General features: G+C 32.0%; 4 protein-coding genes across 4 annotated transcripts; 2 read left to right on the top strand and 2 right to left on the bottom strand.

Moving 5' to 3' along the window:
• Positions 1-54: 54 nt before the first annotated feature.
• On the top strand, positions 55-18607 carry LOC106103642 (protein LMBR1L). The gene is made up of 9 exons (XM_013283445.1): positions 55-402; positions 493-757; positions 843-1070; positions 1212-1277; positions 5690-5842; positions 12167-12360; positions 15178-15339; positions 15751-15982; positions 16608-18607. The coding sequence occupies exons 1-9, from the start codon at positions 337-339 to the stop codon at positions 16817-16819; spliced, it is 1578 nt and encodes a 525-aa protein (XP_013138899.1). The 5' UTR covers positions 55-336; the 3' UTR covers positions 16820-18607.
• Positions 1803-4245, bottom strand: LOC106103644 (tetratricopeptide repeat protein 12). The gene is made up of 3 exons (XM_013283447.1): positions 3900-4245; positions 2631-2876; positions 1803-2568 (listed from the first exon to the last, which is right to left on the bottom strand). The coding sequence occupies exons 1-3, from the start codon at positions 4176-4178 to the stop codon at positions 2362-2364; spliced, it is 732 nt and encodes a 243-aa protein (XP_013138901.1). The 5' UTR covers positions 4179-4245; the 3' UTR covers positions 1803-2361.
• A 2187-nt stretch (positions 18608-20794) lies between the features above and the next one.
• Positions 20795-22481, bottom strand: LOC106103643 (ribonuclease P protein subunit p30). Its single transcript, XM_013283446.1, has one exon. It carries the CDS (start codon positions 22223-22225, stop codon positions 21443-21445), a length of 783 nt encoding a protein of 260 aa, XP_013138900.1. The 5' UTR covers positions 22226-22481; the 3' UTR covers positions 20795-21442.
• A 492-nt stretch (positions 22482-22973) lies between these two features.
• On the top strand, positions 22974-24931 carry LOC106103754 (putative malate dehydrogenase 1B). Its single transcript, XM_013283607.1, has 5 exons — positions 22974-23148; positions 23219-23766; positions 23836-24307; positions 24384-24504; positions 24599-24931. Exons 1-5 carry the CDS (start codon positions 23002-23004, stop codon positions 24904-24906), a joined length of 1596 nt encoding a protein of 531 aa, XP_013139061.1. The 5' UTR covers positions 22974-23001; the 3' UTR covers positions 24907-24931.
• Positions 24932-26111: the final 1180 nt, after the last annotated feature.

Genomic DNA, 26111 nt, shown 5'->3' on the forward strand with positions numbered 1-26111 from the left:
ATTTGATTACTTATGGTTTTATTTGACATTGTCACTCTGTCATTTACATGTCATTGTCTGTCTTTCAGCTGTTTCAGTTAAAATAATTACAAAAAAAAATTAGTCGTGTCGTACTTTGTTCATCGTTCTGTAGAAATTGTGTTAAATAAAAAGTTAATTTTTGGTACGTGGAAGAAGAAACAATAATTCTTTGTGCAATACATTAAATAAATTGTTAAAAATGTGAACAAAAAAAGAGATAACTCTATTGCTGTGATATTTTATGATGCAGTGGTCAGTTTATGTGGGACATCTTGTTAAAATGTTCATAAAAAGGTAAAAACAATCGAATGGTAAATGATGGATGATGAGGAAGCTGATTTGCGCGAGCAGATATTCCACAATAATGTTCGGGAGCAGATCGTAAGTGTGACACACATTTTACGTTGTCATTTTATGAATACTGGTACGCAATTTATTCATATGCTATAATTTGCATACATTTTGTTGCAGATTTTCTTGCTATTATTTATATTATTATATCTGTTGTCGTTTATGCTGATTGAGAAGTTCCGACGGCGTGACAGCGAAGATTACTTTACAGCTGATGAGGATGAAGTCAAAGTGTACAGGATCAGTCTGTGGCTATGTACCTTTGCCCTAGCCGTATCACTGGGCTCTGCTTTATTGCTGCCATTGTCAATAATTAGTAATGAAGTGCTTATTTTGTACACCGATACCTACTATGTTAAATGGTTGAATAGCTCTCTAATTCAAGGTTTGTATATTTGTAAATTCAAGGTTTCATAACCCTTTTATTTTAAAAAAAACCTGCATATTATGTATGTATTTTTGTGTTTTAGGTCTTTGGAATCATGTATTCCTATTTTCAAATTTGTCGCTATTTGTGTTCCTGCCATTTGCATACTTATTCTCCGAGTCATCTGGGTTTCCTGGGTGCCGTGGCCTGCGTGGACGTGTATATGAGACATTTATAGTCCTGGCGCTCCTGGGTGTGGTGATGTTAGGCTTAGCATATGTGATATCTGCTTGGCTTGAGGGTGACAGATCCAGTATTGATGCTCTGCTTAGTAAGTATGAGGTTTTTTATTTATGGTACAGTAGAAGTTTTAAAACTAAAAGTGTAGACATCACTTTTATGTTGTTTTATACTGAAAGTTGAAATTGTCTATGTTTTCTATTGTTTTTAAATATGTTTGTTTTGTTCACAGGTTTGTGGACTTATCTGCCATTTTTATATTCTTGTGTATCCTTTGTGGGTGTCCTGATGTTGCTTGGTGAGTCATTCTTATTTAAAAACCTTTTTCTAACATGAATATATCTAGCAAATTTTTTATTGAAGCTCACAAAAGGTGGTTTCAAAAAGAATTGCAAATCTACCTAGTCATTTACAGATATATGAGTGTAGTGTTCATCAATATGGATTGTTATTATTTTGATTTTAACACAAATTGGTTATAGTATATCTACTTTAGATTGCCACCCAAATAAATTTCGTAATTTTTATCTTTATCAGAATTTATTATCTTTGTTTTGTTATCTTTATTACTAAGTGAAGTATTATAAACCATTCATTTTGACATTATTCAATCTATAAATGTGTACAAAGTTCAAAGTTTGTTAGAAAATGTTGACTCATTTATACACTTGTACAATATCAAAATTTATAGCAATTGCATGTCCATAACATTATCACAATAACTGACATAACTAAGTTGTTTATGTTCCTAAATCCGTTTCGTTTTATTGTTTGTAATTTCTCTACAAATAAGTACTGCATATATTATATGAGGGGTATAAAAAATAAATATGCTTAAGTCTTTTTTGACTGACTTCCCAAAAGAAGGAGGTATTCAATTTGTCTGTATGTTTTTTTTACACTAAGCAGACCAATTTGTAATACATCTAATAAGCTATTGGTATGCTTAATATAATAAATATGGACTGAGACATATTTTTATTTATACTCTCCATATTTCGGTATATTGTGTCTTTATCAAGATTATCAAAACGCCAATCAGTTTTTGTTTACGGTGCTTAGTAAATCAAACAAGATTAAATACTTTATCTTGTAATTGCGGGCACATTATCAAATAAATAATATCCTGTAATTTCGACAGTAATAAAGATTACAATAAATGAAGAAATGAGAGACCCAGTTAATAGCAATGCAGTAATAATAATTTTATTTCTCACGATGATTCTATGCGCAATTAGTCAATCTCTATTCATTAGCATAGATGAATTTAATTAAAATAAACAAATTAAGAAACAAAAACGTAACATAATGGCATAAATATCAGTAATAAATTAGAACGAAATTCGAGAATTGCTCACTATTCAAAATAAATATAAAGGAATTCATTCGTCATTATTTTCAAAATTCTCCTCTTTACTAAGAAAATATGTGATAAGTTCTTGATGTTGTGGGAACATCTCCTCTACTTCTCTCTTGCTTTCATCAAATTTGTCAATTTCTTCCAACTCCTTGTATGCCTTAGTTTTGTATAGGCGCGCTTTAAAACTCTTCTCGTTTATACGCAGTGCCCAATCGCAGTCATCGAGAACCTTAAAATATAACACACATAGTATCCGAAGGTAATGTCATTTTTAAACAATTTAAATTTTACCTTTCGATAGTTTTTGAGTTTAATGTTGGTGAGTGCACGATCACAGTACAGCATGTGGTTGTCCTTTATGAATTCGATGGCTCGATTGTAACATGACAGGGCTCTGTCGTAATCGCCCCGTCGGAAAGCCTTCATAGCCTGCGTCTTCATCGTGTCCATCTTCTCATGGCGTATCTTACGGTCTTCTGCACGCTTCTCCGCGTCTTTGCTGACTTCTGCCATCCAAGCCTCTTTGCCCATTTCGCCCTGGAAAATTGTTGTAAATATTATTCGAACTTAGGGCTCTAAAGTCATGTGTTATATTTTATAAGGTTAATTTGTTGATTGTTTAAAAGACGTAAGCCGTTTGATTTAAATACATTTTCAATATTTCTTATGTATCTCTGTGTTTTTACTTCACAATCACATAAGTCAATATTTTCTTATATTAAATAGGAAATACAACTATACAAAAAAGACTTTGTCGTTATGTAGTTTGTGGAAGATAATTACGAAACTCTACGCGAATGGTTATTTTGTCTCTGCTTAATTGATTCTCGTTGCATAGGCATTTAGGTCAGCATTCCTCGCGGCTTGGCGACCAACTTTGTGTTTGCGGAATGTTTTCTATTCCTATTGCACTCCAATTGATTTACAAAATACTTTATAACAGCTCTCGTTGCTCGAATTACGTGTAGATTTGTCACGATTATCTGCTATTTGTAGTCTACTAATTGATGAAATTATGCCTGTATAAATAGTTACGTTGTATATTCTACTATAGTGAAGCTTATTTTAATTCAAATCTTTTTTTCGTATTTGAATTTGGGGGCAAGAGCTATATTTAGTATCTCATTAGCCCAAAATAACACCTTAAAACAGTTTTATTCCGACAAAAATAATCTTTACATCACACCAACGCAAATGTACGGGAGAGAAAACAAACGCCAATATTAATACGCGTTTGAAAGCCAACACGCTTTCTACTAAACATACATGAATACGAACATATCAAAAGCATCTCGCACGTGTAATAGCCTGCGGTAGAAAAATCAATAGGGTAATGATTGATGTTATTAAAAAGAGAATAGAATAATATATAATTGTTACATTAGCCTTAATAAATTTGTTTGGTGGATTTTACGTCATTTTATGGTAAAGCTACACGTTATCCATATAATACGTCAATGCCAATCAAATTTCATAATACTTTTTCATATTATATTCAATCGTATAATGAATTCGTAGAATGTAACATAAAATAATGTAAACAAGGTAACAATGACTTACAGCATTATTATCGAGGCCTTCAAATGCTTTCTGATTTATAACAGTTCTATTATCTTTAAGTTTCATTTCTATATCTTCGTCAGAAATAACCTTTCCTTCTAAATACTGATCAGCGAGAACAGTCGCGGCGTCAGCTTTGGCTTTGTCACCACTTGCGAGGTCTTTCACCAAGTTGGATACTTCGCCGATCCTCTTCATAAAATTGTTCCATTCCTCGTTCAGTTGGATTTCTTTTGTAGTTTTTAATGCAGGGTTTGATAAGATTTTCTTCGTGTTCATTGTTTATGTATCGATAAAATCTTGTTTTGTTAATCACATTGACATAACAGTAAACATAGTAACGGTTGTTAAGTTATTTGACAATAAGATAGTGTTGCACCAATCTTTAAATTGTTACCAATTTGGTATATTTTTAGCTTGTCATTTTCACATTCTTTTTTTCAATTGCGTATCGTTTTGTTTTATTAATAGTTGAAAGAAAAGTGTACGCTAGATTTTTTCTACTGTCTAAAACTAAAGCTGTTTAAATGCTTGTCGGATAAGACAACTTGAAACATAAAACCTCATCATCCTTATTTGTTTTGTATAAAATGAAATGTAATCAACTCAAAAACTTGGCATAGTAATCACCTTTTTGTCATCTATAAAAACAATGAACGTGTTGAAACAAATTAGAATTTTTTAATACGTAAAAACGATAGCATCTGATTCGTCTAAAACTACGATTACCTTGGACTATGTCCATAATTTCGTTGTGCGGGTCGCGTTTTTGTTGAATTCAAATTATACAATCGGCTTTCATGGTTACGACAATAAGTGGAAATGGTTGCGGAAGAGTTAACGTCAACAATCATTGTTACATCGTCGTTTCATAATAGTTAATGATCCGTATATCCCATTAGTAAATTTTGAGTACAAGTAATAATGTTGTGTTGGAGATATGAAGTGTTAATGATGGTTTATATTTTCTTTAGCTTGTTTACTAGTATTTTTCCAGATGCCTGATAATAAAATACAAACGATTGCAAAAGCTATAACGTTTTTTAAAGAAAAAACTTACTTTTTTTAGTATCCTAAAATTGGCACAGTTTTGTAAATTCATACTTCAGTTTAACCTTCGTTGTGTATTTATGAAAAAAAATCTTACTGAAATTTGCATGTTATTAATAAGTAATTGAAATCATTTCTCCAAAGACGGTATTTCCAAACCTTCAAAAAGCGAGCCGATCATTTCCTCAAAGGCCGGCAACGCATCTGTAGTTCCTCTGGTGTTGCGGATGTCCATGGGCGTCGCTGACCACTTCGGTGTTTTCGCCACTCGTTTGCCCCCCTTTATTATAAAAAAAAGACATAACGACCAGCTTTCTTAAGACTGTCTGAATATTTTAATAAATATTACGAACTGTGACTAAATACGCGTAAAGTAGACATTTGTTTGGGTTTCGTGTAGACGTATGTTTGTAATGGTTTTATTTACTTGTTGAACAGTTATCGGAGTCCAAACGTCAATAAGGGCATTAATTATTTACAGGATTGTATTTAATCGATATTTTGTCGTGGCTGTTAAAGGTAACTCTACATAGTAATAAATTATAACTCACAAGCTTTTTCCCGCGTAGAATTACTTAAAAAACAAAAGCAAGTACCCTATGTGTTCTTCCAGACTATCCACGAAGTCTGTGCCAAATTTTATCAAGATCCGTGCAACAGTTTAGGCTATAACCTATCCATCTATCTAAAGTTTATGATTTTAGTAAGATTTTTAAATCTCTTTTTTTTATTAAATCCAGTATGCACCCCTTTGGGCTTCGTGCGTCTCTTCGGCGTGATAAGCGGTGTGCTGGTGAAGCCTCAGTTTCTCCGAGACCTGAACGAGGAGTACTATGTCTACTCGTTTGAAGAGAAGACAATACGGCGTAGGATCGACACATCTCTCGCCTCAGGTCAGTTTTTAATTTATAGTACGTTTCAAATAAATTGCAAGTACCGGCGCTATATTGTAACGTCATAGCTGTCAAAGAAATAGACTAGATTAAACAAATTATTTACTTAAAGCGCACGCACCTAATTGACTAAACAATTGCACAACTATTTAATCGCAGTTTGATTCCTATAAGCTTATATGGAGATGCTGAAACTACTCGATTTTTAGTTGTGCAATTAAACAGTTGAATGGGCTGCGAAACAAGCGACAATCGCACAACAGTTGTTTGATAGTTTAGTCAAAGGTGTGGACCCGCTCGTCTAAAATTGTTTACGCAAATGCTTTTTGTTGAAGACTGTACTTTTCTTATGATTTTTGTAATGATAGAGGTCATTGACGCACGTTCTACTTGACACTGGCCCAATCCGCTGAGGGAGAGCCATAAACAAGAAATAGAATAGAATAGAATAGAATAGAATAGACGCACGTTCTTGTATGGAACTCGTGTATGTATTGTTTCTCGGTGTTGTTAGTTAGTTTTGTTTTGTTAATTTTAAGAGCATTATCTACACAATTAAAATAAACAAATTGTTAATTATCAATGAGCATTGAGTAATATCTGTATTGTTTATAGTTTTTTTTATTTCTTTGATTAATTTACATTATTGGAAATGATGAAAGCAAAGAATGCAAGATTTACTTCGGTAAATGTTTGAAAAAAGAATGTTTTGTTATGCAGCTACACAAGTTAGGTAGTTAGTTTTTGTAGATACCACAGAGTTTTATATTAGACATAATATACAGTTATAATACGTATGTTTTCGTTACGTTTGTAAGACGAAATCATCATACAAAAGTTAACGTGTGTAGCCTGCATTAGTCTAAATTTAGATACAGATAAAATTGTAGATCGCATTTTATTATCTGGGATTAAAACAAATGTAAACGTTGATATTGTTTGAAGAACGTTGCCAAATGCATTATCTTTGTGTATTGGTTGGCAAACGATTTATAGCGGAGCACGATAGTTTCGCGAATAATCGGCAAGTTTAAAATTAGAAAATCGATTTATTTGTTCTACGTTAAATAAAAATTTATATGTTTTTACTTTCGAATAAACGAGTTATCATAGTATAATCAAATCTTTGCATCGCAACTTTATTTTTATCTTGTAAAAGCTTCATGTATATACCGGCTATTATTTTCTTCATAGAGACAAACAGTAAAACCGGTTTAAAATCGAGACGATATGCAATTAACTTTTATGGTTTACCTGAGTTTTTTTACTCATGGCTAGAGTACGCAAAAATATAATAAGTTATTTGCCTTGTTAATTAAATAATTAAAATTAATTGCAGAGTATGTTTTTTTTAGTAAAACATACAATTTGTATAAATAATTTAATGAATTTTGACCTCTTGGGCTTGTAGTGTTTAAGATGTCGTTTGGTACATTACAATTATGGACCTAGAAACTAAGTTTTTCTGTCCGTAACCTAACAGTTTAGGTAGTATTGTCTTATACCTTTGTTGCTATCCACATTCAAACTTAATACCTTCTTGTTCATGTCTTTAGCTCTCCGCATAACATGTCCATACCATGCTAACCTTTTGATTCTCAATTTCCCTAACATTGGCGCTACTTTCAAACTTCCTCTAATATACACAACTTGATTCCTTCCTGTCATACCACAAATCGTTCATTTTAAGCATTTTAGCCAAATTCAATCTCTTTTCATCCGCAACAGCTAGTTGATCTATACAAATTACATAAAAAAATAAAAATTAGCTTTTGTATATTGTTAGCACTATGTAATGCATAAATCATACAGTCAAATCTGATGCGACCTCGGCACCACGACCTTCGTACTAAGTTTGATCTCTACGTGACGCACATATAATGATTTTTTTTGTATATGTAAGTTTTCTTACCTGTTTGTTTGCACATTGTTTTACAGATTAAACAAACATTAGAATTTTCTTATTCATTTAAATCATGTTATTGTACCAAAAAAGAAGTATACAAAAGTGAATCCTAATTCACGTAGATAAATGTATTGACATTTGATACGTTGCATATTAATTGCCTAATACTGGACATCAATAAAACGATAATTTAAATATTAAAATTAGCTCGGATCCAAGAAATTGTCTTATTGTCAGATTAGTAATGAAGTAAACATTATGTTTAATTTTTTTATTATCACAGTTATATTATAAATGCGAAAGTTTAGATGGATGGATGTTTGTTAGAGTTGATAGCCTAAACGGCTAAGCGGGTTTCAATAAAATTTGGTATAGATGTAGAGGATAGACTGGATGAACACATAAGCTACTCACTTTTGTTTTTTTCAATGTTACGCAGGAGTCGCGGGCGAAAGCTAGTATCTAAATATTTTTTGCGAGTTGTTAACAACAAAGTTGTTTAGAAGACAGATTGAAACATAGAAAAAGTTAATGTATAAATTTGTATTACATATTGTAGAAGCAATTTGCTCTATATTCTAAATACACTTAAATCAATAAGACAACTAATTAACGATTTTAATTTGTTAGGTTTTTTTATTGCAGTTGTCATACTGAATGCTTTTATGTTTTAATTTAAAATCCTTTAACGATTAATTTATTAAAAAAAATCAAGGCAACCACTTGCGGTTAGTAAACGATATTGGTAGTACATATTAATAACAATTATCTTTATATCTTGAGGTAAAAAGACATTGACGATATCTTGTCGAGGTTTAATGCGGTTTGGATCATTGCCTTGCGAACTGCTTAAAGTTTCAATATATTTCTACGCGCATTGTGAATATTATTTCCTTACCAAACCGAAAGTTGATGTTCTGTCATCTTGTTAAAAATTTAGTTGTTTACTGAAATGTATAAATTTAAATATTAATTGCCGTATGCTACGCGTTCCTTTACACTTATCATTTATTATAGTTTATGATAAGATTAGTTTTGGCTTAATAAAGACTTCCGTAGTAGTAATGGCTCCTTTTAAAGTCCTACAAGATACCAGATTAATATACAAATATCGAGTTTAGATAGACAGGTGTCCAAAAACCAATACTGTGATTTTTCTTTGTCTCTGATAGATTATGAAATAATAAGTTTTAAGAAGGTCTTATTTTAATTCTTTGTTGTCGATGCGATAAACCGGTACTTTTAGACTTTAGACCCAATTTGTAAATACGTTTATGTGCCATACAATATTGTTTCTGTTAACTATATAATAATAGCTATATACTATATAGTAAATAATGAATTATTAAGGTATACTAATAATATAATATCAAGTTATAGGCTAATTTTGATTCATTGTTGTCTTAGAAATAGTTAACAGTGGTAAAGCCCGCTTTAACATCTTCGCACTGCAGGGTCGGCTCGCCCAGTGTAATACCACGACCACACAAAAGACAGGCGTGAAGTGGAAGCAATTCCGCGTTTCGTCTGATGAGTGTGGTGCCGGAGGCCCAATTTTAGTCCCTTTCCCGTCCCACCTTTTTCTTTAAGAGAAGGATTTAGGGTAGGCAACGCATCTGTAATTGCGGATGTCTATCGGCAGCGGTCGCTTCGCCATTTTGGCGGATTTAGGTGGCCGCTTGCTCGTTTGCCACGTTTTTGTATAAAAAAAATATAGTTTAGGAATACCTTTAGTTTTATTTGTTTAAGGTCTTTAAAAACTGATTGAACTGTTGTCTAAAAATAGACGCATTGTCTGTAAGATTTCTGTTTATCTTTGAAGACACGCAGTTCGAATGTACTTAGTGGCTGATAATGTTGAACGAAACCTTGACCTTCTGTTGAGCGTGTACTGCGAAGTAGGTAGCAAGTTTTTTGTTTACATCTTGAAGGGCTGACAAATATGTGAAGTAAACTGTTCGAGATGCAAACTACGTTATATAAAAAGCTAGCTTTCGCCCGCGAGTACGTGCGCGTGAAATTAAAAAAAATTGTAAGTAACCTATGTGTTATTCCAGGCTATTGCCTACACCTATGCCAAATTTCATCGAGATCCATTCTACCGTTTAGCCTACAAACTCTAACATCCATCCGTCTAAACTTTCTCGTTTATAATACTAGTAAGATTGGTAAAATTAGTAAGATAAGATTTTCAGTATGTAAGGGTTTGTAATTATAATTGAAGTTATCACTTTGTTTAACTTATACAGGGTCAAATTTAATACATAAAAATGCTTAACTTTGTATCTTTATAAAAAAGACGTTAGAGAGGTTACACCTACAGTAACTGAGATTACAGTTAATTAGTATGTTTACTTCAAATGTACAATTGCTCTCCTTTACTATATTTTGTAAGAATGCATATAATCTTATTTGCGGCATTACTGGCAAATAGAACCTAGAGTCAAACTCCCAGTTAATTCTACATTTTTAAAGACATCTATAACTGTTAGTAAGGTAATAACGTCCATTGCCAAACACAGATTCCTTTTCATGTTTAATGAAGATAAATGTAAATGTGATATGTCAATATTGTCTCTGCATCTTATCACTTCCATCTCGTTTGTAGGTCGTTGCTTTTTATAGCTACAACAAATATTGCAGGGGACACTGGCGCAGTATGTTGTTGGTCTCAATACGAGTACGAGTCTATTATTTGTTTATTGCATTGGTTTCTGAATTTCTAACTCATCCCGTATATCTGTTTTGATAATGTTTTTGTTTTATGTCAAGAGTTTAATTTAATATGTTAAATACTTATTGACTTTTTTGCTAATTGATGATTTAAAAAAAAAAGATATGAAGTTTACAGTTTTTTTGTGTATGTACTTTATTTCAATTTATCTAAAACTTCGTTGAGTAGAGGCTTGATTAAAAGTACTCTTAAATTAATTGGTACATCTCTGAGTTGACCAATAATGGATGTACTACGTCATAGCTCCTAATTATGACTGGAAAAGTTCGAATTGCGTTTATTTATTTTTGTTATAAAAAAAACATTTTTCTGTATATATTTTTTAGTTCCCGATGGTCTACTTAAATCTACTTTGCTAAGTTATTGTTGTGTAAATAATTGCGATCCGTAAGACCTGCAGCAATTTGAAATGTTGCTTACAAAAAAAAGAAAAACAACGTTTCCAAGCATAGTGTTGTGGGAAGTTTGCGTTAATTTGAATATACCAACGGATGTTTTTAAAAATATTATTGTTTTATCTTCTTATAATTATTTATATTTCGTACATTCCTTGATGGTGGTAAGCATTCTATACAATAGGTTTGTGAATGAGTTCAAACAAATCACATTATGTGTTCCAAGGATGTGGCCACGCATCGTGTCATTGAACAATGCCGGAGCACAAACAGTCAATTGTTTGCGATTACCGTGTTAACGGAGCGTGTATATCTTTTACTAGCTGTACCTCGCGATTTCGCTTGTGTGAAATTAAATAAAAATGTAGCCTATGTTACTCACAGATAAATTTCCTTTCTAATGGTGAATGAATTTTTTAAATCGGCCTAGTAGTTTTTGCGTGAATCAAATACATACAAAGATGCAAAAATTTCTTCTTTATAATATTAGTATTGATTTGTGTAGCATTTACGTAAATACTAAAGTACGAAGTTGCAGAAGTCGTTGTATATGTTAAGAAATGTGTTTGATTTCTCTTCTAAAAACTTAATATTTTAACCAAGGTCTGAATAAAAGACTGAATATCTAGCTGGCTAGATAAATAATATTTGATATACCTTTAGCCACAAACCTCTGGCAACTAAGATGAATGGTTTACCTGGAGTTCTAGAGACTTTCCTGACTACTGTTAAATATTATCGTAGGTTCGAAGATACTTGAAGAATTACTTATTCAGCCCAGTTAATTTAATTTACATCGAAATGTTTTTTTTTAAACCATTATCTGTCCTAAATAGTTTAACTGAATACATGTGTATAGATTAAAATATATTTCAACACAATAAACACGACATTATCGAACGTATTGGATGCGTACATTCCTAAGGTCATTGCACGTGGTGAAGGCACGTTGACGTTCCGCAGGTACGAGTACATAAAGCCGTGTAGATAACGTTAGTTTTGCCTAATGTATGTTTACTAAACAAATTATGTAACACTAGCTTTCGCCCGCAACTCCGTCCGCGTGGTATTATAATAAAAACAGTAGCATATGTGTTCTTCGTCTACGACAAAATTTCAGCTGTTTAGACTACAAACTCTAACAAACATCCATCTATCCATCCATCCAAACTTTCGTATTTATAATATTACTATGATTATGGAAATCAAAAGTATTTCTGAATAGAAAAAAAAGATAAAATGGTCTTGTCTACGCCCATACAATAAATTTGTTTTTTTTTTTAATTCAGGTGCTGGCTACATATCTCCAGAGCCGATGTATGTTGACCACGGAGATATATCAGCGCCTATCAACACTGATCTATCCCGGACTAAGGATGTGATAGACCATCATTGTAAAGAGACGCCCCTACTCAGGCTGCGGAATGGCGCGCTACAAGCCGGCCTTAATGAGAGACTGGAGAGGATCGTAGCTATGAGGAAGGTTAGTTTGAAAATAAATAATTAATCTATATAAATATAATGAAGAAACACACTACTTCGTGGCGTAGGATGTCAGCAATCACAGCATATTTTTTAAATAATAATAATTTAATAAAAAGCCCTAAGCGCAGGACGTGTACGACACGCTTTAGGCTATATATTTTCACGCGATTAAACTTAGGGGAAATATTTTGGATAAAAACCCTAATGTGGGAAGGGGTCATAAACTACGTGCTGCCAACATTAAGGAAGAAAAGTTATTATGGTAACGTTAATTTTGACGTTTGCAATTGAGAGTTTGACAAATGTTAACATTAGTTTTTTTTTATTTCAATTCGCATGAAGCCGAGGAACAGCTAGTTAGACATAAAAAATCGTAGCTGTTGATAATGCGTAGATTGGCAGGATCTTGTCTGTAACGAAATTGGTAAGCGTCTATATGTAAAACGGATGATGCCATATGAATCTAGTTCAAGGGCCCCTCTTGAATTTACGAGATTATTAGTTGGTTTATAGTATTTTGTATTGCTTACAGTCAATTGTTTTCTTAACAGTCTTTTTGTATAAATGTTTTCTCAATACTAAAAAGGTATGAAAAGGTACAGAGAGGTTTAAAACAATTTATTGATCGGGAAAAATTTCCTCGTCAAGTGTCTAAACAGGTCTCATTTATGTTTTTACAGTTTGCCTTTTTTTTTTAATAACCGGTAACCGGTTACGGTGCACCCCAAAAATAAACGATGTGCATTGACCGATAAACAAATTGAATTTGAACGGATGTGGGAATGGTATCGAGTGTAATTTTAAGTAAAAATACCTCCTCCATTATTCCACCAATCAGATTATAAGTATCAATTAGTAAAATTAATATTTGCCTTTTCCGATTCTGTAATCAAGGACAGTAAAAGAATGTAATTTGCTCACCAAAATGTCTATAAAACCTACTAGTTGTTGCTCGCGACTATGCCCGCGTCAACTTAAAAATATAGCAAAAATATAATCTATGTTATTCAGTGATAACATAGCTTTTTAATGGTTCAAGAATTCTTGAAATCGGCCCTGTAGTTTTTGAGTTATATCAATACATACAATAATCCAAAAATACAAATCTTTCCTCTTTTTAATATAAGTATAGATAGTATGTTATTACAAGTTTTTGATCTAACTGCATTGTGAGTGTGCATTTCACTAAAATGGGTAGGAAATTAACGTCCTCTACTATGCATTACGCAGGTTGGTTTACATTATAAAGATTACTTTTGATGTAGCGTGAAGATAATATCGTCACGATCCAAAAACATATAAAACAATTGGTATTGATTACGTATAAAGGTAACGCGAGCGTTTTGTTTAATTAAAATTATTTACGCTTTATGATGAAATAGTTGTGTTATGATGATTATTAAAGACCTTTTAATTTGTACGTTTTTATACTTATTTTGTTGTAAATTATAAAATAAAAGGAATGGAACAAGTCATGGTACAAATATAGATGTAATGTAATTTTTTTTAATAAGAGAACTACGCTGGAATCACAAAATCCTTTTTCACAGGTGCCAGATTATTCACGGTTAAAAAGTTCAGTATAACTCTACTGTTTTTACACGTTTAATAATTACAAGCTTTCAAAAAAAGAAACAAAAAACAAAAATAGTCTATGTGTCCTTCCAGACTATCCTCTACGTCTATACCAAATTACATCGAAATCCGTTTAGGCTACAAACTCTAACAAACATCCATTCATCTAAACATTCGCATCTAAAATATTAGTATGATTTGAATAAGCCTATAGAGTAACTATGAGAATGATGAAATCTTAATAGTTTTTTTCACAACTTTTATAATTCAAGATGAAACACGTGAAACTATTATTAATATACGCAAGAATACTAATATTATTATAACAAAACAATAACGAATTATGTTATGCTCACGCTATTTGATCAGCTTCATTCGTGATTAACTCCCATTGTTATCACAATATCTGCTATGATCCATTAGTCACACTAACTGGCTCGTGGGAGATCTCTTACGTCATCATACTTCATACTAATATTATAAATGCGAAAGTTTAGATGAATGGATGTTTGTTAGAGTTTGCAGCCTAAACGGCTGTACGGATTTCAATGAAATTTGGTATAGATGTAGAGGATAGCCTGGAAGAACACATAGGCTACTCACTTATGTTTTTTTTAATTTCACGCCGACAGAGTCGCGGGCGAAAGCTAGTATTCCATAATATTTATACGGCTTTTGATACAAAATAAATTTTATTAGTATTTTAAATTAATATATCAATAGCCCAATGGTAAGCCAATTTAGGACCACGTGGTCCCGACATTCGACTATTGTGAACCATATCCTAGCACAAACCTGGAGCTAAGTTGGAATTGTGAAGGAAATATTAGAAATTAACTACAAATCTACTAGTATTAAAAAAATAATATCAGTATCTATACTTAATATTATAAAGAGGAATTGTATTTTTTATTTTTGTATGTATTGAAATAACTTAAAAACTAGCAGGCCGATTTCAAAAATTCTTTATCGTTAATAATCTACATCAGTGTATTCATGATTATTTTTTAGTCTCATGCGGACGAAGTCGCGAGCAACAGCTAGTCACTAATAAAGACTATGCTTCAACTTTCATGCTATTCGAATTTAATTTAAGAATTCGACAAGCTGGTTTGTGGCAGCCCTGAGTATTTTATTCGGTCCTTTATCTACAACTAATTAAAAAAACACATCTTGTATAGAAAATCATTAGATCTCGTGTATGACAGCTAATTGATAGCATTACGATTTTCAATTACAGGAGGTTGAGAAGCAACGTAAGACGTCTTCGCTGCAGCGCAACGTGGTATACCCGTTAGCCATGCTACTGTTGCTGGCACTGACCGCCATCACCGTGCTGATGGTGCTGCAGAACGCCCTTGAGCTCCTTATCGGCATTAAGGCGCTGCCGCTCAGCACACGGGTAAGAAAATCTTACGAACTGGCCATATTTATTCGTAGATGAGGCGATTATTAAGATATAATGTTCGTAAGATACGGGTTTCTTACCGGTAAGAAACCTGTATCTTACTAATATTATATTTGTAAAAACCACGACAGTTTAAGATTATTAAGATGTCTATTGGAAAAAGAACTAAAGTTAACCATAGGCAAATGCAATAATTAAGATAAGCTTGTGTTGCTGATTTTATTGTTTGAGAAGGAATATAAGATTGGATAAGGTCACTTACTAGATCAAATGCAAGCGAAATACATTTGATGACAGTTTTTAATATAGGTTGCTTATTTTTTATTACAACTTAATTTAATAAACTTTTATGCAAAGTAACTTTATTTTATACTTCGTGGTTAACATTAAAAATTGTATCGTCAGCAATTCACGCTGGGCATAGCTTCGCTGTCGAAGCTGGGGTGGGCAGGGGCGACGTTGGAGGCGTTTCTCATCCTGTACTTGCACGCGGCCTCGCTGACTGGTCTGGCGGGCCCCATGGCCGCGCTGCGCCTCTCGCCGCGCGCGCGCCGCACGCCGCTCAGGAAGATCATCGGCGCCTGCGCACTCCTCGTCGTCTACTCCACCGCGCAGCCGCTGCTCGTTAAAATACTAGGTAATATACCAAACATTCTTCTCTAACCACACTAGTAACAAGATGTAACTAAGAAAATTGTCTAACTCTCCCCAAAGCTAAGTTTGTTTCGGGTAATTTTCAAAACGGTTGGCCAATTTTGACTGGGCTTTCCCTAGAAGATAATTATTCAGGAAGGTTATAGTCTATAGCCTGATAAAAAAAATTAAAGCCATCACCGTATTTCGGAAAAAAATATGAAAATATCGTTGCAGTGAAAGATATAATTAAGAAGTCGATTTGTGTGCCATTAGCCCACCATTTTTTTTATCCTTAGTGATCAATAAGGACATTATTGAAATACCACTTTCTCAGTGCAGACTTTAACACTTAATTCGATAGCGTCCAGCTTGACCAAACTTTAGAAAAAAAAACTATTTCATACATCATCGGAGCTATGTATCCAATAATGTGACTACTAAAAAACAGTTTTTTTGCTACTTAAAAGTTCGAAACTTAGTGACGTCATATAGACGTTTGGGTCATATTCACCGATTAGACTATACATTTTTTTTAGATCAGTGCGACTATTTTTTAGATTTTTTGAGTGATTCGGGAATCACGGGCGAATCTAGTTGCTAGTTACTAAATGTACGTTCTCTTGTAGGTATAACAAACTTCGATTTGCTCGGCGAGTTCGGTCGCATCAAATGGCTGGGTAACTTCAAGTTGGTGATGTTATACAACGCGCTGTTCGCGGGCACGGTGACGCTCTGCCTCGTGCGCAAGTTCACAGCCAGCGTGCGACGTGAACTATACAACAGGTTGGTGGAGAACCTCAACACGGTCGCGCACTGCGTCTCCTTCCTCAACAACTGACGTCATATGTCACTGACGTAACTACTGTTGCCAGTTTAAGTGAAATGTCTTACTTTTAGTAGTTTTTTTTTTGTATGAACAATAGCACCGTGATTATTTAAAAAAATATATGAAATTTAATGTTTTTTTTGACACGAAAATGAATAATGATTTTAATGTTTTTTGTACTAAAAGGAATTATGATATGTTAGGATTTTAAATTTAAATTTTATTCATTTTGCAAAAAATATAAAATGATCTAGTTGACATTAATTCTTGAAATTTTTTTAAGATAATTGTGAAATTAAAAAAAAATGTAAAATTGTTTATGTGATCTATAGATTATCAATTTCCGAGTTTTTAAGTTTTTGAGGAAAGAAACGTGTGCGAATTGAAACGAATTATATTTATGTTTTAACCAAAAAGACTGAATTTGTTAACTAGTATCGGTTAATTTGTATGGACGTGAGATTATTTATTTTAACGTATGATTTGTATTTGATTGGTTTAGTGGTAAAATATTGATGAATTTAATAATTTAATTGCCATGATCTATGTATTTAGTATCTCCTAAGTTATGGTGTATCAAGTAAGTCCAGTTTCAAGTAAATTTCATGTATAAAGCTGTTATTTTAAATGTAGTCATGATATTAAGGTTATTGGGTGGTTAATCTTAGTAAAGTTTAGACTTATATCTCTTGGTATAACTTTATGCGGAAAAAAATCTGCATTTTTTGCGTTTACTATAATTTAAAAAAAAATGTTTAGAATCTACCTTGATCACATTTTAAGGTAATCATTTAGATTTTAATAGAAAAGACAATTAAAGACTGTTTTCTTTTATCTTTTTGCTCAATGTCAATCTGCAGTAAACATAGAGTCGATCAATAACGAACACATTAAAAATAAAAAGTTTATGGTTGAAAAAATTTTATACTCTATGGTTGCTGGAGCTATTCATAGATTAGTATTAAAACCATCAAACCATCTCATTAACGCACATTCACACCATCGAACATCATATGTGTGCTTTCTCATTTTTTTCGTTAAATATAATTTAATACAAATAATACGTTTTACCTTCAAGTACGTTGATAAATAGTTGTCGTGGCATTTAAATAGATTTTATGAAAACCGTTAGAAATTTAAAACTTCTGTAATATTAAAAAAATAATATGCAATAATTTTAACAATATTACATTTAGACATGCTCTACTATAGGTTAAATAAAATAATGTACGCGGCACACAGACGGCGATAATATCGCTAAAGAAATAAACTAAAAGTATACTATAATTATGCCGTAACACAAAAAAACATACAGACGAATTGAGTACCTCCTTCTTTTGGGAAGTCGATCAAAAACAAATAAGGCAGTTATTACCTAATATGTAGAGATTGTCACAAATATTTTTTTAAAATATGCAAATACTTTTTTTTAAATAATCCACTGTTGAGTTTTTAAACAGCCTTGCATCTTGACAATGCGAATTTCGTGATTCCTTTAATGTTTATAGCGAATATTTTGCTTAGCGACTTGTTCTAATTTTCTATTTCAATTACTATGTAGGAAAAAAATCTAGTTTATTTTTACTTGATTGCGTAGATTTGCCGTCTGTGTTTTGTGTACCCGAACTACGGTAATATCTCACTGCCATATTTAATATTGAAGCCAGAATTTACAAGTAGCGTTTAAGATGTAGAAATTGTATAGAAGGTAAAGGTATCTTGAAATTATAATAGTTTGGTCTGTATTTTAGATTTTGCTTCTTGTGTAATCTTGTTCGGACAATAGTTAAATAACTTGTAGCGTATTTCCATACAAATATATGAATCTTAATAATCGCAGAACTTTCGCATTATAAAAAGAATTAAATTTTGAATTAAACTTGTGACATGTTAGTGTTTAAACGCAGTTTTTTTATTATTTAGTAATCAATAGTAATTTAATGTACAAATTAATTATTTCCTTCGTGCTAATGTTAATATAAATTATTGTAGTAATTTCATTAATTGCTTTACAACAAAAAATTAAGATTTTTTGGTGCTACCAATAATTACTGCACCAGTTAATGTATTCTGCCAGATGACTTTTGTTAAGGTACTTAGCTGGTAAATATAACAGTGAGTTCCCACTGTCGCACGTGTATAAAATTATTTACTAAACAGAGGCAACTATATTAAGATGTTACCAGTGGAAGCTTACGGTTATTGAGTTTGTAAGCACCGTGTGTATCATTTAATTTTATTCTAATGTAACATAGTGTGATTTTTTTTACATTTTGTATGTACCAAACATTGAGATTGCATTTGAAAAATAATATAATATAAAAATTGATGTTGTTCTTTTCATTTATCCTTGTCACGTATTAACAGTAATAGAGACAAAAAAGCCAAGTGGATGACATATTATATATCATATATTTTTTTCTACCAAAAAATAACATTTTTTTCTTAATACTCTAAGATTGAATTCATATTAACACTTGTTTTGGTGACATGAATACAGTTTTCATCTTGTCAGATAACAAATCGTCGCTAAATCGTTAACCAATTCTTTCGCTTTAACTTCGCTCATTTTATCGATAATCGCATGTAATTGTCCTAACATTTAAAAATACAAGTCATGAAAATATATGCCGACATACATCATGGATTTTATAATTTGAGACGACTTTGACTTCTACGTTCAGTCTCGTTAGATTAAAAAGATTGTCATGAGTTAATTATCATTTAATAAAATCTGATGTTCTATAAGATTTTTGTATGACAAATGTAAAAATTGAACTATTTAACTACGTCGTAGTCTTTGACTCCAAAAATGAGACCCACCTGCAAGCACTACCTTTCAGATAAAAAAAGAATTATAAAAATCGGTCCACTAGCGGCAGTCATGCCGTAACACACATAAAAACATACAGAGGAATTGAGTACTTCCTTCTTTTGGGAAGTCGGTCAAAAAAACTATTCCATTATTTAGTAACATAAAAAACAAGAACACTAAACAGTTATAGGTTCCAAAAGAAATTCTCTTTGTTCTATTTCCTTAGTTTGCTTGCAGGTTTCTTAAACTAAAACAGTAAGTAACAATATGGAAGAAGTTGTGCTATGATTGTGTCAAATGGAACTTGAATCCTTAACTACTCCTTAGGATTACAGAAGGATGAGACAAGCTTAACACATTCAATGCCACTACAATTTTTAAGTACCAAAAACACCCAGGGCGTTAGCAATGTGTTATATTCTTATTGTTTTTTTATGCATACAGGTTCAAATGGGTCGCTAATATATTTACTTTACCTGAAGAAACTGCAGCTATTAACTCTTCTATCTCTGCGCGCTCGTCGGTTGAAAGGACTGTGCTAAATGAAACAACTCAAAATGTTGAACATCTTAAAACAGATTAGAAATAAATTATACATTTGGATGTAAATATATATCTATACTATTATAAAGAGGAAAGATTTGTGTATTGAAATAACTCAAAAATACTGCACAGATTTAAAAAACTCACCATTAGAAAAATGTATCTGTAACATGGCTCTTATTTTTTTATTTCACGAAGACAAGGTGCGAGCGATAGCTAGTATATAAACAAACTCATATATAACTGCTAAAATTACTCTAAATTAAGCAGTTTTAATGACAATTATATGCAGAGTATAGTCATGTTTGTAGCTCTTTACCATGACAGGAATGTTTGATTTGTGATTAAAAATGATGTCCACAATACCTTCGTTTCATAAAGTCGATACACCAATGATTTAATTGCAAATTATTAGGCCATGGTCTGTTAATGTTGAAACAATCCAAACCATCAATTTTTCCAGTAAAAGTTTATCTCTCATTTATGGTTATGTTACTATTTACTCCTATGGTTCTACAATATTTTGGAAGCTTTCGATGTAAAATTACAGATTAATAAATTGTATAGAGGAAAAAAAGCTAGTTACATTTGTTTTAATTTCATGGGTTATTAAATGAGTAATGCTTACAAATTTGAGCTTTAAAGTTTATTGTATATATGAATACATGAAATGGATGACTACATTTTTGAAATCTCTACAAAATTGTTAATAATATCAATATTAAGTTTCTACAAAGACTCATAATGTTATGGTTCCTATTTCTTTGACTTATTTTTAATGTTTATTAAAATATAGCATACATGAGTGAAGCATCTTATACTATTAACTAAAAAATGTCTGTTTGGTCTTAAACTGTGATACATATGTAAGATAAAATGTTATTCTACTTTGTGTTTAACAAAATAAATGTTACAAAAATATGTAGTTTTACACTTAGATATGTTAAACAAAGACATTCAAATATAATATTAATTATAGTGGACATTACAAGCACTTTACTACAAATTTTAAACACACAGGTGTTGCGAGTGCCGAACTATCCAACTGAAAACTTAACTAGTCTTTTGAGTATGAATTTTGTAATGTCCTATTATTTTTAAATGTCCTTAGTTGCAAAATATTGACTGTTTTCATTAAACAAATTGTTACAACAAATTGGTTATTCTAAACTTGAAATAATTGCAGAAATGACTCCAGTATTTACATTTTATGCCAATGTATGGATTTTCTCTTATATTTAAATTAACAATACAAAATATTAAATAAAATCACTCAATTACTCTTTGTGTTTTACTTTTTCTTTATCATGTGTCACTACCAGGTAATGCCTGCCGCATCTTCTTCCTTCAGCTTTAATAATAAGTCGACGAGTGTTATTTCGGATAGAATCCAAGCTCTGATTACTGTTCATGCCGAATATAAAGCCAAGGTTAATAACATCATGAACCCCTCTGATGTAATGATAATTATCTGCTCCACTTGATATAATAATATTATTTGATTTGCCAACAGCAAAGTAACTGTGAGCCATACTTATTATATTTCTTCTTGCAGTAGAATCTTTAATTGCTGGACTATACATCAGTTCAAAGAACAAGCCCCTTTCTACTGCTTGATTGTACAATTTGCGGCTGACTTTGAAAGGCAGCCGAGTCTGAGGGTCAAATGTGATGATATCAACATCAAGACTGGAGCATGCATATTGAAATGCTTGTAATGTCTTAGGTATAACAGCGATTATATCGTATTTCCTTAAATTTTCAGAATGATTGAACTTATGGCTAATGCTAGATTCTGAAAACTCTATTGTCACTCTCTGTAGAATGTTAATATCACCCTTGTTTAAATCTTTAGGAATGTCTACAGGATTTGGTACGAAATCTTTTTTCTCCTTTGTTTCGCCTTTACGTTTTTTCTTTTTCGGCTCATCGCTTATTTCTTCTACATGCGTATTTATAGCAACTGTATTAAGACCTAATTTCTGTAAGCAAGATATCTTAGTAATGTCGCAATCCCTACTGACTGATAAATCACAGAATCCCCAATTTTTTTGCGCCATATCGAGATACAATGTAATACGTCGAAAACACTGATCGATCGATAAGCTATCTAATAAACATAACCTTATTGAATATCTTAAACGATATATGAGCTTTATGTGTGTGCACTACGATTTTCTTCTAAAATAAAGCCTTTACACCCTATAACTATCTCAATATTTAGTCCAATTTGTTTGAATATTCTCAAAATATCTACTTCGCAACAATCAAAAAATCGCAAATCAATTTCCAGACCATATCAAATTGACATCTGACTTTGACATCGCAGAGCTCACATAAATTATAAATTGACATTGGTATAATTTTTGATGTCATGTGAAATGATTTTTCAATTTCCCATTATCATTTACCTTTTAAATATTTAACATATAGGTCGTTAGGGTCCAAATTATTTTCTCATTTAACTAACTTAACTGTACTAAGTAAAAAATGTTGAAATCCTTGCATTAAGTAATATCTGAGATAAATGTGTAAGAAAATCTTTCATTTCACCTACATCTTCTCATTCTGTTGCATTGTGGTAACATTTTGGTAGTAAATGTTTTACCAAGATTAAAACTACTTAAATGTACCATTTTTAGTAAATACGGAAAATTATTTTAACGTTTTTATTAGCAAGGAATGTGATAATCTAAATTATATTCAATTACGTTAAATCCTTGTTTACAAATAAATTAAACTTTGTATTTTGTTCAATTATTTTTCATTTCTTAATTTAAAACTGTATTTACGTAGTAGTTTGTCAAATATGAAATGTTATTTTTCGTGTTGATGAATGGTAAATATGGGAGTGCAAATAATAATATCAGGAGAATCTCAATGCGAATCTTTTGCGAAAGTATGCGCAATTGCTGACTATATTTCTCAAAATCTACCTAATTTTTGTTATAGGATAATTGAAAAGTCAGTGTTAGAGTGGAAGGTAATGGATATCTATATCAGAAAAATAAGAAATCATTAGTTTTAAACCTTATTTTTATTCTTTATTTTAGACTTGGCTTTGTAAAATAAACCTTAGAAATAAATGGCATCACAACGAATCTCCATTAATATGGAAAGAGTTATTGATTGAAGGAAGCAAGCCATATTACATAGGTGGAGCTTCAGAGTTTTTAGATTATTGTTATTCGTATTATCAATTTGAAACCTATGTCTCCAGCGAAAGATTCGAAGGTCTTATAGATAATTTTAATCAATATAAGAAGAAAGTAAGAAAAGACGATAATATTGATGATCAGGACAGTAAGGGCCCTGCAGAAGACCAAGCTAAAAATCTTACTGTTTGTATTTCGGGAGCCAGTCATCCACTATCTATGTACATAATATCTGGTCTATTAGATATGCCTCTCGGGAACAAGAGTATGGTAAAAATTTTTATTTATGACAAAGATTATTCCCAAACTTTTTTGGAGTATGTGGAAAGTGAGTGCAGCTATGTGGGTAATAATTATCCTGGTAAAGTCGTAAAGTATACAAATAAAATGGGTATGGCACTTGCAAGTTGCGATTTATTGATCATAATGGATTACGTGCCGTTTAGGTAAAATGTTTAATTGTCTATTATGCTCTGTGCTATAAATTTAAATATTAAGTGAAATTATATTTACAGTGTCGACTTATCCATTGGCGATTGGCTTGCCATGAATGCTCACGGTCTAAAAATATTAGCCCCTATGATAAATGCATCTGCCTCTCGAAACATGTATATAGTATTACCTAATCTTGGACCAGCTTGTTACAATGCCACTTTGTTGACAAAAATACTAACAAGTATTAATAAAAAAAACATTGTGGTGGTGACTTCGGATTTGGGATTGGAAATAGCACCCATTGTGGCTGAAGAAGCTGAAATAGAAATGAAGGACATGTTTTGTCCACCCGTTTGGGGATTTGTAGGCATAAACCATCTTGTAGATGTTAAAAACACAATTCATAAGTATAATGCTTTTCAACCATATAACAGATATGTTAAAGTGAGGAAATCATCGTTATGTGTTGGAGTACTAACTCCCGAATTTAGAACACTAGAATACCTTTTGCATTTCAATGAAAATTTGTGGACGAAGTTGTTGGAAGCTAAGGTAAACTTATGCCTTGTGTTGGTGTTATCGTAGTCTACTCCTGATAAACAAATAAATCTTCTACTTGATATTTCAGAAAAAAGCTAACAACGAGGAGTTATCGATTAATAAAGCTATATCATTACTAAAATTTGTTCAATTATGGCTTTCTGGTCCAAATTCGGACGATGTTCTATGTCTGGGAGTAGTATGTAATGGTATGTCCACATTTTAATTTGTTTAGGAATTAAATAAAAACTTTCCTTTCTTAATAATAAAATCCTGAAAATAAGTAAATTAATTTTTTTTCAGGATCTTTTGGGTTATCTTTTGACGGGGTTTTTTCCCAACCGGTAAAATTCACTGGAGGGTTTTGGCAGCCAGCGTGTGATTATCTAGTTCCAAAAGACCCCCATATGAATATTTTATATTTGGCAGATATGGCTAAAAAAATTGTAAACCTTAGAAAATCAGAATTACCAAAAATTGATTCTTACATTCCGTGTGCATGTTCCAAAAGAAATAAAATAATTAGTTTAGAACAAGAAGACCAGGAAAAACAAGAGAAAATAAAGACTCAAGAAGATAAGGTCCAGAAGTCAATAATTTTTACAGAGTAACATTTCAATTGTTTGCAATGTTAAATCGATATTGTGAGAATCGAATACACTTGCTTCTGAAGTTTGTTTTCAAACGTCAGATTTTAAACATTTTGGTTCTCATTACTACCAATTACTACCGAGATCCAACATCACTACTTACTACTGTCACATTTACGGCACATTTTGAAATACAATACAGAACAACCCTAGTACTTGCCGCGACGTCGGCAGTGGTTGTTGTGTGTGCTTTTGCGATTTGCGAAATGTTATGACGTGCAGTTACTGTCTTTGTTTTAATAACATTCGGACAGTGATACTGGACGTTTTTGTTAAAATAATGTAATAAGGTGATTGGGGAATGTTATCCTTTAGCCTCATTGCAATGTTTTTCTCCAAAGTATGATCGTGCCAACAGGAGTTATTAGCATAGTTAGGTGTTCGCATTGGTTAAGTTTTGTAAATGTTGTGCCAACAATGAGATAGTGTAGTGTTGTGATGTGGTTGTGGGACATGTGGGGGGTGTTTTGGGTGGTGCAGGCAGTGGCGCAGCTGATTGCCGTGGTGGCGACGCCGCTGGAGCCAGCATTGAACTTACGAGGTGAGAGGAACCTTGCCACCTCCGCTGTCATCTCCCCGCTTGTTAACATTGCATTGCATCTTGTAGTGATTTTGTTGCCGTGATAAAAACATATTTTCAAACAACTACAGACAACTTTGTGTCAAAATTAATGTTGTTTTTGAGTTTGTATAAAGTTAATTTATTTCAATTCATAAAATTATCTTGAAATGTTTTTATTTTTAGTAACTTAATGTAATAAATTTGAAATGATTTCAATTTTGTTTATCTAGTTTCAATCACTATTTTAAATTTTTAACTTTCTTTTGTTTTGCTGACTTTTATTATTTGGTTTTTGAATTCTATAAAAATGTTTTAGTTAGTCAAAAAAGCTTAATTGTACCTAACTTGCTTGTAATGCTTTTTCTTGCATGGATTTAAAACTCAGACTCTAATACAATCTTACTTTTTCTTATTATAAGTTGTGGCAGAGTTCATTTAAGATTTAAAATGTTGACACAAAAAGTAAAAAATTAAGATTAGTAAATCATTAGATACTTTTTCAAATATCTATTTAAGTATTTTTCAAATTAAAGTTATTTTATAAAAAAAATATGAACACGAATAAATCTGTTAGAGTCGGTATTTCATCAATATTAATTTGATT

Source organism: Papilio polytes, unplaced genomic scaffold (genome assembly GCF_000836215.1).
Source record: "Papilio polytes unplaced genomic scaffold, Ppol_1.0 DF823731.1, whole genome shotgun sequence".
Taxonomy (NCBI): Eukaryota; Metazoa; Arthropoda; class Insecta; order Lepidoptera; family Papilionidae; genus Papilio; species Papilio polytes.

Bases quoted from the DNA above. Each gene is read 5' to 3' on its own strand.
- LOC106103642 (XM_013283445.1), top strand. From the start codon at position 337: ATGATGGATGATGAGGAAGCTGATTTGCGCGAGCAGATATTCCACAAT. The intron at 758-842 runs GTTTGTATATTT...TTTGTGTTTTAG, and splicing joins GAATAGCTCTCTAATTCAAG to GTCTTTGGAATCATGTATTC. The intron at 12,361-15,177 runs GTTAGTTTGAAA...TTTCAATTACAG, and splicing joins GGATCGTAGCTATGAGGAAG to GAGGTTGAGAAGCAACGTAA.
- LOC106103644 (XM_013283447.1), bottom strand. From the start codon at position 4,178: ATGAACACGAAGAAAATCTTATCAAACCCTGCATTAAAAACTACAAAA. The intron at 2,877-3,899 runs GTAAGTCATTGT...ACAATTTTCCAG, and splicing joins AAGGCCTCGATAATAATGCT to GGCGAAATGGGCAAAGAGGC. The intron at 2,569-2,630 runs GTAAAATTTAAA...TTATATTTTAAG, and splicing joins AACTCAAAAACTATCGAAAG to GTTCTCGATGACTGCGATTG.
- LOC106103643 (XM_013283446.1), bottom strand. From the start codon at position 22,225: ATGGCGCAAAAAAATTGGGGATTCTGTGATTTATCAGTCAGTAGGGAT.
- LOC106103754 (XM_013283607.1), top strand. From the start codon at position 23,002: ATGGTAAATATGGGAGTGCAAATAATAATATCAGGAGAATCTCAATGC. The intron at 23,767-23,835 runs GTAAAATGTTTA...TTATATTTACAG, and splicing joins ATGGATTACGTGCCGTTTAG to TGTCGACTTATCCATTGGCG. The intron at 24,505-24,598 runs GTATGTCCACAT...ATTTTTTTTCAG, and splicing joins TCTGGGAGTAGTATGTAATG to GATCTTTTGGGTTATCTTTT.